Genomic DNA, 14,306 nt, shown 5'->3' on the forward strand with positions numbered 1-14,306 from the left:
GCTATTTAGTTTTGTGGAACACCTAAAGGGTTAACATAGTTTGTAAAGTAACTTTTGAATACCTTGAGGGGTGTAGTTTCTTAGATGGGGTCACTTTTTTGGAGTTTCTAGTCTAGGCTACATCAGGGGGGCTTCTAATGGGACATGGTGTCAAAAAAAAAAAACTGTCCATCAAAATCTGCCTTCCAGAAACCGTATGGAGTTCCCTTCGTTCTATGCCCTGCCGTGCGGCTATATAGCCATTTACGACCACATATGGGGTGTTTCTGCAAACTACAGAATCAGGGCCATAAATATTGAGTTTTGTTTGGCTGTTAACCCTTGCTTTATTACCGGCAAAAGGGATTCAAATTGAAATTTTGCCCAAAAATGGGTGTTTTGGCACCGTTTTTGTTTTATATTTTTAACACCGTTCATTCGAGGCGTTTGGTCAAATGTTATTTTTATAGCGACGACTTTTACGCACGCGACGATGCCCAATATGTATGGCTCTCAGACTTTGGAGACACTAAGCAGGCATCCTAAAACTGCGGCCCTCCAGATGTTGTAAAACTACAATTCCCACCATGCCCTGCTGATGGCTGTAGGTTGTCTGGGCATGCTGGGAGTTATAGTTTTACAACATCTGGAGGGCCGCAGTTTGAGGATGCCTGCTCTAAAACTAATATTTTTTTGGGGAAAAAAAATTGTTTCTGTGTCTCCAAAGTCTAAGAGCCATAGTGTTTTATGTTCTCTAGTGGACTGTTGGGGATTATAAAAATTTAGTACTCCATGGAAGTGTGATACTCCCTGAAGCAATCGATAACGCAGAGGCCCGGATGATCGGGGCACGTGTCACATTGAGTGGTGGTGTCCTTCCGTATCCCCCTCTTGTGACACACTCTGCATCTTTTTTGGGTTCGTCCCTTCTTTCCAGTATGGGGGACCACACCTGGAAAGTGTTGGCCAGGGACGATCCGGGCGCCTCCAGTTCCCGAGGTACTCCGGCCTGCTCTTTCCCGGTCCGAAAAGATCAGGTCTTTGAGGACTGCCTCATAGAATTGGAGGAATGTCCCTGTGCTGCCAGCGCTTCGGGATAGTACAAAAGAGTTGTACATGGCAACCTGCACCATGTAGACCGCAACTTTTTTTGTACCATGCCCGGGTTTTGCGCATGGCATTATATGGCGTGAGGACTTGATCAGAGAGATCAACTCCTCCCATATACCGATTGTAGTCGACGATACAATCGGGCTTGAGGACCGTTGCCGTGGTACCTCGCACAGAGACTGGGGTGGTGCTGTTACCGTGGATTGTGGACAGCATAAGGACATCCCTCTTGTCCTTATACCTGACCAGCAACAGGTTTCCACTGGTAAGTGCACGGGTCTCACCCCTGGGGATAGGTACCTGGAGGGGGTGGGCAGGGAGGCCGCGCTGATTTTTCTGCACGGTCCCACAAGCGAACGTGGATCTGGCGGCAAGGGACCTGAACAAGGGAATGCTGGTATAAAAGTTATCCTTGTACAAGTGGTAACCCTTATCCAGCAGTGGGTGCATACGGTCCCACACGAGTTTCCCGCTAACACCCAGAGTGGGGGGACATTCTGGGGGTTGAATACGGGAATCTCGCCCCTCGTACACACGAAATTTGTAAGTGTACCCTGAGGTACTCTCACAAATTTTGTATAGCTTCACGCCATACCTCGCCCGCTTTGTGGGAATGTATTGGCGGAAACTGAGTCTCCCCTTGAACGCAACGAGAGACTCATCAACCGCGACCTCCCTTCCAGGTACGTAGGCCTGCTGAAATGTGGCCCCAAAGTGGTCGATGACCGGCCGTATCTTATACAGCCGGTCATAGGCAGGATCACCTCGGAGTGGACATGCTGCATTATCGGAATAATGCAGACATTTCCGGATGGCCTCAAACCGGGGACGTGTCATGACCATACTGTACAGTGGGGTCTGGTATAGGACGTCCCCACTCCAGTATTGCCTGACACTGGGTTTTTGAACTAGACCCATATGCAGCACGAGGCCCCAAAATGTCCTCATTTCGGCTGCACTGACCGGCGTCCAGCCACCGGGTCTAGCCAAAAATGAGCCTGGGTTTTGAGCGACGAACTGTTGGGCGTACAGATTCGTCTGCTCCACCATCAAATTCACCAGTGGGTTACTGAAAAAAAAACTAAAAAAGTCTATTTCAGTAAACCCCACTGTGGGAATCTGGATTCCAGGATTGCCAGCGAAATCCGGAATCTCAGGCTCAAAGTCCACTGGGGGACACCAGCTAAGTTCATCGGCAGGGGGCTCCGGTGAACTTATTTGGTGGTCCGGGAAACCAGTACGAACCCCAGGGCGGCTCGTACTAGGGTGGGCCACAGGATCCCTAGCATGTGTGGCCCCTGGCTCCGCCTGGCGGCGTCTCCGCCGCCTTGGTGGCTCATCGTCATCCGATGATGATGAGGAGGATGCAGATGACAAAAGGAACGTGGGGTCATCCTCACTGGGGCTCTCGGAGTCGGAGGCAATCTGGGCGTATGCCTCCTCGGCCGAGAACACCCGGCGGGCCATGGGTGTGTGTGCGTGTAGGTGTGCGTGTGTGGAAACCTTTATTATATGTGCGTGTGTGTGGGGGCAACGGGTGTTCGCGTACTAAAAAAAGGAAAATAAAGGGGCAAGTGTTAGAAAAAAAAAAAAAAAAGTTTAAAGTTGCTGATCAGCGGTACAACGCTGATCAGCGGTGGGGCGGGCGATGCGCTAACAGTGGACGGACGCTAAAGTGCCGACCAGTCAGCGAACGCAGAAAAATAAAAAAAAAGTGGTGGTAAGGGGGCTAGTGGTGAGGGGGGGGGGGGTCTGGGGGAGGGCTGGTGGGGGGATGGGTGGGGGGGGCTGGTGGTGGTGGGGGGCTGGTAGGGGGGGCAAGTGGCAGGGGGGGCTCTGGGGTCTGATAGATGGATCAAAAAAGTTTTGTGTAAAAGTTCTTTTTTTTTTTTTTCCTAACTAACTTTTCCCTTCTTTCCCTTCCTAATGGTGCCTCTCCCTCACTGACCCCAACCTACCTGAGTGGCGATGGGTGCAGGAGGGTGATGGATGCCGATTAGGGGGACACAGGAGCTGGTGCTGAACGATGCTGCACGGTCAGGGTGCTGGACAGGAAGAGGAGGGGAGAGAGGAGCGCAGGAAGTTTGAATCTCGCGCCTCTCTCCCCTGCACCAATCAGCACCCTGGACAGCAGTGTTCAGCACCAGGGCCAGCACCGCCTCCTCAAATCCTCGGACTGCGATTGGTGGTGTAAAATTACGCCACCGATCGCAGTCTTTTTCCGGTTCATCGGGTCACAGGACACTCGAATGGACCGGAAACGCAGAAAACCGCAGGTCTGAATGGACCTGCGGTTTTCTGCGATCGTCTATACGGGGGGGTCAAATGACCCCCCCCCCCCTGCGTTGTTACGGGATGCCGGCTGAATGATTTCAGCCGGCATCCCGTTCCGATTAACCCCCGCGGCGCCGGAATCGCGAATTAAAGCCATGACGTACCGGTACGTCATGGGTCCTTAAGGATTCGGGAAACATGCCGTACCGATAAGTCATGGGTCCCTAAGGGGTTAAGGTGAAAAATGGCAAGGTCCTTAAGGGGTTAATTTGCATTTCACTGGTGCCTCATCTAATAGCTCTACTTCTGTACTTACAGACAGGCATGGTTATAGTACCAGTCCTAGCAAATATAGGATGTCTGGAAGATCTGTCAGTGAATCCCAATCCAGAAGAGGTTCGTACATTATAAGGTGGTTTTGTCATACTTCTGCCCATTGTTATGCGTTACATGAGTGCATTGCAAAGACTGAAACTCACAGAAAATGAAAATTACTCTTACCAGTAATTGGATTTTCCTGAACCCATGACAGTCCCACAAGAGAGAGAGAGAGAGAGATTCCCCCCCTAAAGACAGGAAACCTGAGGTACAAAAAGGCGGAGACTCCCCTCAACTTCAAGGGAATCTGTCACCTGGTTTGAGCATATTAAGGTGTTACTACTGCCATGTACAATAAAATACCTTATTTCTTGCTGTAGTCTTCATTCTTTGTTTCATTAGCGATAAAAATTGTATGTTATGCAAATGAGTGTCCAAGGTGCCCAGAGGGACTTTATTATCCTAATCTGGAGCCCAGTAACTCTCCCGTACAGTGCCCAGCCCACCTTGCTTTAGAGCCCAAGCAGGCCTCTTCCAGCATAAGTAACTGCTCCCCCCATGTGCAATCTCAAGCAGCTCGGCTCTTGCCCAGTGACACATTTGAAGCTGTTGCCCTCCGGAGCTTCTACATCACGCAGGCAGTCCACGGTACTGTGCCTGCGTGAGATTTCACATAGCGGAGGGGGGTGGCAGCAAAGAGTTCGGGTGTGGGCAGTTACTTATGCTGGAAGAGGCGTGCTTGGACTCTAATTACGCCCCTCTGGGCACCGTGGACACTCATTTGCATAACATAAAAAGTGGATTTTATATCATCTTAACCACCTCCCGACCGCTGTACGCGTATATGCGTCCGGGAGGTGGTTGCTTTATTCCTCCTGGACGCATATACGCGTCTTCTCGCGAGACGCGAGATTTCCTGTGAACGCGCGCTCACAGGAACGGAAGGTAAGAGAGTGGATCTCCAGCCTGCCAGCAGCGATTGCTCGCTGGCAGGCTGTAGATCCGAATTTTTTAACCCCTAACAGGTATATTAGACGCTGTTTTCATAACAGCGTCTAATATACCTCCTACCTGGTCCTCTGGTGGTCCCTTTTGTTAGGATCGACCACCAGACGACTCAGGTAGGTCAGTACAGTCGCACCAAACACCACACTACACTACACCCCCCCCCCGTCACTTATTAACCCCTTATAAACCCCTGATCACCCATGATCACCCCATATAAACTCCCTGATCACCGCCCTGTCATTGATCACCCCCCTGTCAGGCTCCGTTCAGACGTCCGTATGATTTTTACGGATCCACGGATCGGATCCGCAAAAAGCATACGGACATCTGAATGGAGCCTTACAGGGGGGTGATCAATGACAGGCGGGTGATCACCCATATACACTCCCTGATCACCCCCTGTCATTGATCACCCCCCCGTCATTGATCACACCCCTGTAAGGCTCCATTCAGACGTCCGCATGATTTTTACGGATCCGATCCATGTATCCATGGATCCGTAAAAATCATGCGGACGTCTGAATGGAGCCTTACAGGGGGGGTGATCAGTGACAGGGGGGTGATCACCCTGATCACCCTCTGTCATTGATAACCCCCCCTGTAAGGCTTCATTCAGACGTCCGCATGCGTTTTGTGGATCCCATCCATGTATCCATGGATCCGTAAAAAATCATGCGGATGTCTGAATGGAACCTTACAGGGGGGGTGATCATTGACAGGGGGGTGATCACCCTGATCACCCCCTGTCATTGATAACCCCCCTGTAAGGCTCCATTCAGACGTCCGCATGTGTTTTGTGGATCCGATCCATGTATCCATGGATCCGTAAAAATCATGCGGATGTCTGAATGGAGCCTTACAGGGGGGTGATCAGGGAGTCTATATGGGTGATCACCCCCCCCCCCCCCCCCCCCCCCCGGTAAGGCTCCATTCAGACATTTTTTTTGGCACAAGTTAGCGGAAATTTTTTGTTTGTTTTTGTTTTTTCTTACAAAGTCTCATATTCTACTAACTTGTGTCAAAAAATAAAATCTCACATGGACGCACCATACCCCTCACGGAATCCAAATGCGTAAACATTTTTAGACATTTATATTCCAGACTTCTTCTCACGCTTTAGGGCCCCCTAAAAAGCCAGGGCAGTATAAATACCCCACATGTGACCCCATTTCGGAAAGAAGACACCCCAAGGTATTCCGTGAGGGGCATATTGAGTCCATGAAAGATTGAAATTTTTGTCCTAAGTTAGCGGAAAGTGAGACTTTGTGAGAAAAAAACAAAAAAATTCTAGGAACTCGCCATGCCCCTCATTGAATACCTTGGGGTGTCTTCTTTCCAAAGTGGGGTCACATGTGGGGTATTTATACTGCCCTGGCTTTTTAGGGGCCCGAAAGTGTGAGAAGAAGTCTGGGATCCAAATGTCTAAAAATACCCCCCTAAAAGGAATTTGGGCCCCTTTGTGCATCTAGGCTGCAAAAAAGTGTCACACATGTGGTATCGCCGTACTCAGGAGAAGTTGGGGAATGTGTTTTGGGGTGTCATTTTACATATACCCATGCTGGGTGAGAAAAATATCTTGGTCAAATGCCAACTTTGTATAAAAAAATGGGAAAAGTTGTCTTTTGCCAAGATATTTCTCTCACCCAGCATGGGTATATGTAAAATGACCCCCCAAAACACATTGCCCAACTTCTCCTGAGTACGGCGATACCACATGTGTGACACTTTTTTGCAGCCAAGGTGGGCAAAGGGGCACCTTTCGGATTTCGCAGGCCATTTTTTACACATTTTGATTGCAAGGTACTTCTTACACACTTGGGCCCCTAAATTGCCAGGGCAGTATAACTACTCCACAAGTAACCCCATTTTGGAAAGAAGACACCCCAAGGTATTCCGTGGGGGGCACGGCGAGTTCCTAGAATTTTTTGTCACAATTTAGCGGAAAATGATGATTTTTCTTTTTTTTTCTTTTTTCCTTACAAAGTCTCATATTCCACTAACTTGCGACAAAAAATAAAAAATTCTAGGAACTCGCCATGCCCCTCACGGAATACCTTGGGGTGTCTTCTTTCCAAAATGGGGTCACTTGTGGGGTAGTTATACTGCCCTGGCAATTTAGGGGCCCATATGTGTGAGAAGTACTTTGCAATCAAAATCTGTAAAAAATGCCCTGCAAAATCCGAAAGGTGCACTTTGGAATATGTGCCCCTTTGCCCACCTTGGCAGCAAAAAAGTGTGACACATCTGGTATCGCCGTACTCAGGAGAAGTTGGGCAATGTGTTTTGGGGTGTCATTTTACATATACCCATGCTGGGTGAGAAAAATATCTTGGTCAAATGCCAACTTTGTATAAAAAAATGGGAAAAGTTGTCTTTTGCCAAGATATTTCTCTCACCCAGCATGGGTATATGTAAAATGACACCCCAAATCACATTCCCCAACTTCTCCTGAGTACGGCGATACCAGATGTGTGACACTTTTTTGATGCCAAGGTGGGCAAAGGGGCACATATTCCAAAGTGCACCTTTCGGATTTCACCGGTCATTTTTTACAGATTTTGATTGCAAAGTACTTCTCACACATATGGGCCCCTAAATTGCCAGGGCAGTATAACTACCCCACAAGTGACCCCATTTTGGAAAGAAGACACCCCAAGGTATTCCGTGAGGGGCATGGCGAGTTCCTAGAATTTTTTATTTTTTGTCGCAAGTTAGTGGAATATGAGACTTTGTAAGAAAAAATAAAAAAAATTAAATCATCATTTTCCGCTAACTTGTGACAAAAAATAAAAAGTTCTATGAACTCACTATGCCCATCAGCGAATACCTTAGGGTGTCTACTTTCCGAAATGGGGTCATTTGTGGGGTTTTTCTACTGTTTGGGCATTGTAGAACCTCAGGAAACATGACAGGTGCTCAGAAAGTCAGAGCTGTTTCAAAAAGCGGAAATTCACATTTTTGTACCATAGTTTGTAAATGCTATAACTTTTACCCAAACCATTTTTTTTTTTGCCCAAACATTTTTTTTTAATCAAAGACATGTAGAACAATAAATTTGGTGAAAAATTTATATATGGATGTCGTTTTTTTGGCAAAATTTTACAGCTGAAAGTGAAAAATGTCATTTTTTTGCAAAAAAATCGTTACATTTTGATTAATAACAAAAAAAGTAAAAATGCCAGCAGCAATGAAATACCACCAAATGAAAGCTCTATTAGTGAGAAGAAAAGGAGGTAAAATTTATTTGTATGGTAAGTTGCATGACCGAGCGATAAACGGTGAAAGTAGTGTAGTGCCGAAGTGTAAAAAGTGCTCTGGTCATGAAGGGGGTTTCACCTAGCGGGGCTGAAGTGGTTAATATGCTCAAACCAGATGACAGATTCCCTTTCAGTATGTCTTTTCCAAGTTTTTTTTAATTTATTTTTTGCAACACCAGTGAATAATCACCCAATCACCAAGAAAAGGGAAGTGAAATATGGGTGCTGTTGCGGGTTCAGGAAAATCCAATTACCGGTAAAAGTAATTTTCATTTTTCCCCTCACCCACGACAGCACCACGAGAGTGAAAACCAAGGAACTCCTAGGGTGGGACAATAGCTGAAAGCACCTTAGAACCAAAAGATAAGTAAGAAGGTGAATTCAACTGCAGATGATAGTGAATGAAAAAGGTAGAAGGGGGAAGACCAAACTGCTGCTTTACAGATATCCTCAATAGAGACCTCAGCTTTTTCCGCCCAAGTGGTAGAGATTGCCCTAATAGAAGGAGCATGAAGGCCTTCTGGAGCTTTGTTTCCAGAAGATGAATAGGCCAGGGATACTTCAGAAGTAATCAGTCTTGCCAAGTTTTTTTTTTAGATGCTTGCTGACCCTTATTCTTTCCCTGAAAAAGAACAAACAACGAGGAGGACTTCCTCCAATCTTTAGTCTTAGATAAGTAATGAAGTAAACAATTCCTAACATCTAGACAATGGAAAACCTTTTCCTCCTCTGAGGTTGGATTCTCAAAAATACATGGAAGGATACTCTCCTGAGACCTATGAAACCTAGTGGCCACTTTTGGAACAAATGCGGGGTCCGGTCTAACAATCCTATCGTCTAAAATGGTAGTGTAAGGTGCATTAATAGAGATCGCCTGCAGCTCACTAATTCTACGAGCTGAGGTAAGAGCCACAATTTAAGACACAACATCTTAATTGGAATTTGCTCAATGGGTTCAAAAGGAGGTTTAGTAAGGGCACTCAGAACAAGATTCAAGTCCCAAGGAGATACTCAAAGCTGTTTTAGTGATTGATTTAAAAAAAAACAAAAATTGTACAACCCATGCATTTGATGCAATCTGCTCATTTAAAAAGAGCAGATAATGATCAAACCTGAACTTTTAAAGGTGTTGGGGGACAATCTTAACTGTAACCCCTTCTGAAGAAACTCCAAGATCTTAATAACTGGAGCTGGACATGGGATGTCTGAAAAGTGTAACTCTGCAAATGACAAAGATTTTCTCCAGGCTCTAGCATAGATGGAAACAGTGATTTTCTTCCTACTTTTCAAGAGCGTATTTATTAATTAATTGGAAAAACCTCTTCTAGCTAAAAGCTGCCTTTCAAGTTCCATGCCGTCAGATGAAGACTACCAGTCTACCTGAGGGTGAAACACCGACCCCTGAGAAGAAAAAAAGGTTGTGGGTTTCTGGGAGAACCCATTAATCCGTCACTGACAATTTCCTTAACCAAGTGAACCATGGTCTCTTGGGCCAAAATAAAGCTATTAGAATGACCCTCACTCAATCCTCCCTTTTCTTTTTTTTAAACCCGGGGAATCAATGGGAAGGGAGGAAAGGCATAAGCTAGTGGAAAATTCCACCTGTGGGGAAAAGTATCTAGACCACTGGGGAACCCTTCTGGGGATAGAGAGAAATTTCACTTTTTCGTTCTGATTCCTAGCGAAAAGGTCTACACACATAAGGCCCTAACTGTATGCTACCTCTGAATATTTTCAGATTCGGGCTCCATTCTCAGTGAGAAATGAAATGACTGCTCAAAAAAAATCTGCATGTACATTCTCTGTACATTTTATGTGGACTGCAGAGATAGACTTGCAGTTTTGTTCTGCTATCTGAAGAATGTCGCTGAGCATTAACATCAGACTTAACCCCTTAAGGACTCAGCCCTATTTCACCTTAAGGACTTGGCCATTTTTTGCAAATCTGACCAGTGTCACTTTAAGTGCTGATAACTTTAAAACGCTTTGACTTACCCAGGCCGTTCTGAGATTGTTTTTTCGTCACATATTGTACTTCATGACACTGCTAAAATTGGGTCAAAAAAGTGAATTTTTTTGCATAAAAAAATACCATATTTACCAAAAATTTAGAAAAATTTGCAAATTTCAAAGTTTCAGTTTCTCTACTTCTGTAATACATAGTAATACCCCCAAAAATTGTGATGACTTTACATTCCCCATATGTCTACTTCATGTTTGTAGCATTTTGGGAATGATATTTTATTTTTTGGGGCTGTTACAAGGCTTAGAAGTTTAGAAGCAAATCTTGAAATTTTTCTGAAATTTACAAAAACCCAATTTTTAGGGACCACTACAGCTCTGAAGTCACTTTGCAAGGCTTATATAATAGAAACTGCCCAAAAATGACCCCATTCTATAAACTACACCCCTCAAGGTATTCAAAACTGATTTTACAAACTTTGTTAACCCTTTAGGTGTTGCACAAGAGTTATTGGCAAATGGGGATGAAATTTGAGAATTTCATTTTTTTGCCTAATTTTCCATTTTAACCCATTTTTTCCACTAACAAAGCAAGGGTTAACAGCCAAACAAGACTGTATCTTTATTGCCCTGACTCTGCCGTTTACAGAAACACCCCATATGTGGCCGTAAACTACTGTACGGCCACACAGCGGGGCGTAGAGTGAAAGGTGCGCCGTATGGTTTTTGGAAGGCAGATTTTGCTGGACTGTTTTTTTGACACCATGTCCCATTTGAAGCCCCCTGATGCACCCGTAGAGTAGAAACTCCATAAAAGTGACCCCATCTAAGAAAGTACACCCCTCAAGGTATTCAAAACTGATTTTAGAAACTTTGTTAACCCTTTAGATGTTGCACAAGATTTAATGGAAAATAGAGATACAATTTCCAAATTTCACTTTTTGGGCAGATTTTCCATTTTAATATTTTTTTTCCAGTTACAAAGCAAGGGTTAACAGCCAAACAAAACTCAGGGTGGCAGTTTTGTTGGTACTAGTTTAGGGTACATATGATTTTTGGTTGCTCTATATTACACTTTTTTGTGTGGCAAGGTAACAAGAAATAGATTTTTTGGCACGTTTTTTTTTTATTTACAACATTCATCTGACAGGTTAGATCATGTGGTAATTTTATAGAGCAGGTTGTCACGAACGCGGCGATACCTAATATGTATACAATTTTTTTTATTTATGTAAGTTTTACACAATGATTTCATTTTTAAAACAAAAAAAATGTTTTAGTGTTTCCATAGTCTAAGAACCATCGTTTTTTCAGTTTTTGGGCGATTATTTTAAGTAGGGTCTCATTTTTTGCGGGATGAGATGACGGTTTGATTGGCCCTATTTTGGGGTGCACATGACTTTTTAATCGCTTGCTATTACACTTTATTGTGACGTAAGATGACAAAATGGCTTTTTTTACACCGTTTTTATTTTTATTTTTTTACGGTGGTCACCTGAGGGGTTAGGTCATGTCATATTTTTATAGAGCCGGTCGATACGGACGCGGCGATACCTAATATGTATACTTTGTTTTATTTATTTAAGTTTTACACACTGATTTTATTTTTGAAACAAAAAAAATCATGTTTTAGTGTTTCCATAGTCTAAGAGCCATAGTTTTTTCAGTTTTTTGGCAATTATTTTGGGTAGGGTATGATTTTTGCGGGATGAGATGACTGTTTGATTGGTACTATTTTGGCGTACATGCGACTTTTTTGATCACTTTTATTACCTTTTTTGGGAAGTAAGGTGGGCAAAATTTCAATTTCCTAATAGTTATTTATTTATTTATTTTTATGGCGTTCACCGTGCGGGGAAAGTAACATGACCGTTTTATAGATCAGGTCATTACGGACGCGGCGATACCAAACATGTGTAGGGAATTTTATTTTTTTCATTTTTATTCAGTGATAAATGTTTTTTTTTTGATTTTTAATTTTTTTTTTACTTTTTTTTTGACCCAGACCCACTTGGTTCTTGAAGATCCAGTGGGTCTGATGTCTGTATAATACAGTACAGTACAATATATATTGTACAGTACTGTATTTTACTTACACTTTGTCTGAACAGATCTCTGCCTTCAGCACAGATCTGTTCAGCACCATGGACAGCAGGATGCCTGAGAAGGCGTCCTGTTGCCATGGGAACCTTCCCCGTCTGCTCAGTAGTGGTCAGAACTGCGCAGACGGGGAAGGGTAAGGACGGGGCTCTGGGGGGGCTGTCTGGGAGCTCCCTCCCTCTCCATTCGGGGGGCTGCAAAGGCACTGCAGCCCCCCGATGGGAGAGGGAGGGAGCTACTTCTTACTGTTAACTTTTTTCATACAGCGGTGCGTACGGACCGCTGTATGGAAAGGGTTAAACGGCTGACATCGCATCACCGATGTCAGCCGTTTATACCAGGGTGCCAGCAATGTGCTGGCACCCTGGTATACCCACTCTACACCAACGAATTTTCAAGGGGAGGCGGGCGGGGGATCGCGATCCCGCCTGCCGCACCGCCCGCCTCCCGCACCGCCCCCACCTCCCCCCCCCTGCACCACCCGCCGGCAAAAAATCATGCAGGGGTGCAGGGGGGATGTAAAATCTATATTTGAGGTACACTAAAGTTTCTGATCCCCGCGGTCAGGGAACACGGGGATCAGAAACTGCAAAAAGCGCAGCAAACCGCAGGTCTGAATTGGGTCACATGACCCCCCCTGGCGTTGTCACAGGATGCCGGCTGAATGATTTCAGCCGGCATCCCGTTACCATTAACCCCAGCGGCGCCGGAATCTGCATTTAAAGTTAGGACGTACCGGTACGCCCTGAGTCCTTAAGGACTCGGGAAATAGGGCGTACCGATACGCCCTGCGTCCTTAAGGGGTTAAACAGGGAGGTACCAGATGTTGAAGTCTGACACCACTTGATATTCTCAAGTTTCTGCCTAAAATTAACGGAAGAACCTCCAGAATTGTAAATTTCACAGCAGTCAACTCCTTCATATTCGAGGAGGCAGATTTCAGATGCCCCTTCCATGATCCCTGAAAGGATAGATTTTAAATATGTGCGCCCCAGCCCCAAGGGCTTGCAATGGTCGTCAAGCATAGTAAATCGTTCATTGTCCATGATGTTCCCCGATTCAAATTGTTTGCATTCAACCACCATTCCAGGTTGCCTAACGTCTGGCCTGAGATCTCTATTTTTAAATCTAAAGGTTGTTTTCCCCCCTGCCAAGCTCTCAATATCTCCCATTGAAGGTCCCTTGAATAAAATTGGGCCCACCTGACCGCCGGGATACATGAAGTTAGGCTTCTTAGGATCAACATACCTTTCCTCAATTAAATTTTTGGACGTCTGATCAAGGTCCCCATCTTCTTTCTCAGGTTTAAGATTTTTTTCTTCTGGTAAAAAATACATCTGTCTTCTGGAATCTAGAATCAGACCTAGGAATTGTTGAAGCTGGAGAGGATTCGGTTTTGATTTCTTGTACATTCCATTGGGGGACACAGACCATGGGTATAGCTTAGAGGTATTTACTAGGAGGGACACTATGCAAAAAAAAAGAAGCTCCTCCTCGGGCTATATCCCCAGGCTCCACCAGGAGGACTTCAGTCTTTGCTTAGTGTCTGGTTAAGGAGGTTGACGCTTACTCTTCTCCTGTTATTATTTTTTTTGTTTCAGATGGGGATGCAGGTTAGCATTGCGCTTTCCTGGCCCCCGTGGAGTGTCTGCCACAGTCTTCTGACGTTTCCAGGCTACCTCCCATTCTCCCTACAGAAGAAAAGTGGATCCGGGCTCGACCTGTCAGCTCTGGCATCCCACCAGCTGCCGGGACACCTGCTGCCACCCTCCACCAGAGCACTGTTCTCCTAGATTGGAGTCAGAAGTCTAAAGAGGTGCATCCCTGCTGGTCCTGACATAGAGGGAGCAGACTGCAGGAGCAGATAAGTATTGCCTGCATCCACTACCTCTCTCCCTCATCCCCTTTCCCCGTGCCATCTGCCTGTTTTCAATGGCGCTCCTGAGGCCGCCTGGGTGAGCTTGAGAAGGAGTCCTGCTGGAGCATATTTCCGTTGGGGGCTAGCTTTTGTTCTCCCTTTGTTAGGAACACAGTGGAGACAAGGGGGCGTTCACTGCAGATAAGCTGCGTCCCCTACCTACTTACACTTTCGGCCATTCATTCCGGCTCACGGCCGCTGCGCTCTACGCAGCACCCCCCGGCGGACCGCTCCTCCCACATATCTATTAACCCCCGGTGCGCCGCATTGGGCGACGGGGTGTTCTAACTGTATTCAAATTGCGCACGCTTTTTACGCGCCGCTATGGCGCGTTCGGGGGGGGGGGGGGGGCGGAGCACTCCCTACGCAGGAGATTCTTG

The 14,306-nt window shown here is 45.7% G+C and overlaps 1 protein-coding gene across 5 annotated transcripts in view; it reads left to right on the forward strand.

Moving 5' to 3' along the window:
• NUDT8 (nudix hydrolase 8) overlaps window positions 1-14,306 on the forward strand; it is an 80,504-nt gene that overhangs the window by 51,547 nt on the left and 14,651 nt on the right. Inside the window, exons 4-5 of one of the 5 annotated variants that reach the window (XM_044298846.1) lie at window positions 3,682-3,759; window positions 3,868-4,060. The exons of 2 other annotated variants lie outside the window; for them this stretch is intronic. In XM_044298846.1, coding sequence (XP_044154781.1) covers window positions 3,682-3,759; window positions 3,868-3,870 — 81 coding nt within the window. In that variant the 3' untranslated portion in view covers window positions 3,871-4,060. Of the gene's footprint in view, window positions 1-3,681; window positions 3,776-3,867; window positions 4,061-14,306 lie in introns of those variants that run through there. 2 more of the 5 variants (XM_044298843.1, XM_044298845.1) reach the window with 2 other exon arrangements.

Source organism: Bufo gargarizans, chromosome 6 (genome assembly GCF_014858855.1).
Source record: "Bufo gargarizans isolate SCDJY-AF-19 chromosome 6, ASM1485885v1, whole genome shotgun sequence".
Classification (NCBI taxonomy): Eukaryota; Metazoa; Chordata; class Amphibia; order Anura; family Bufonidae; genus Bufo; species Bufo gargarizans.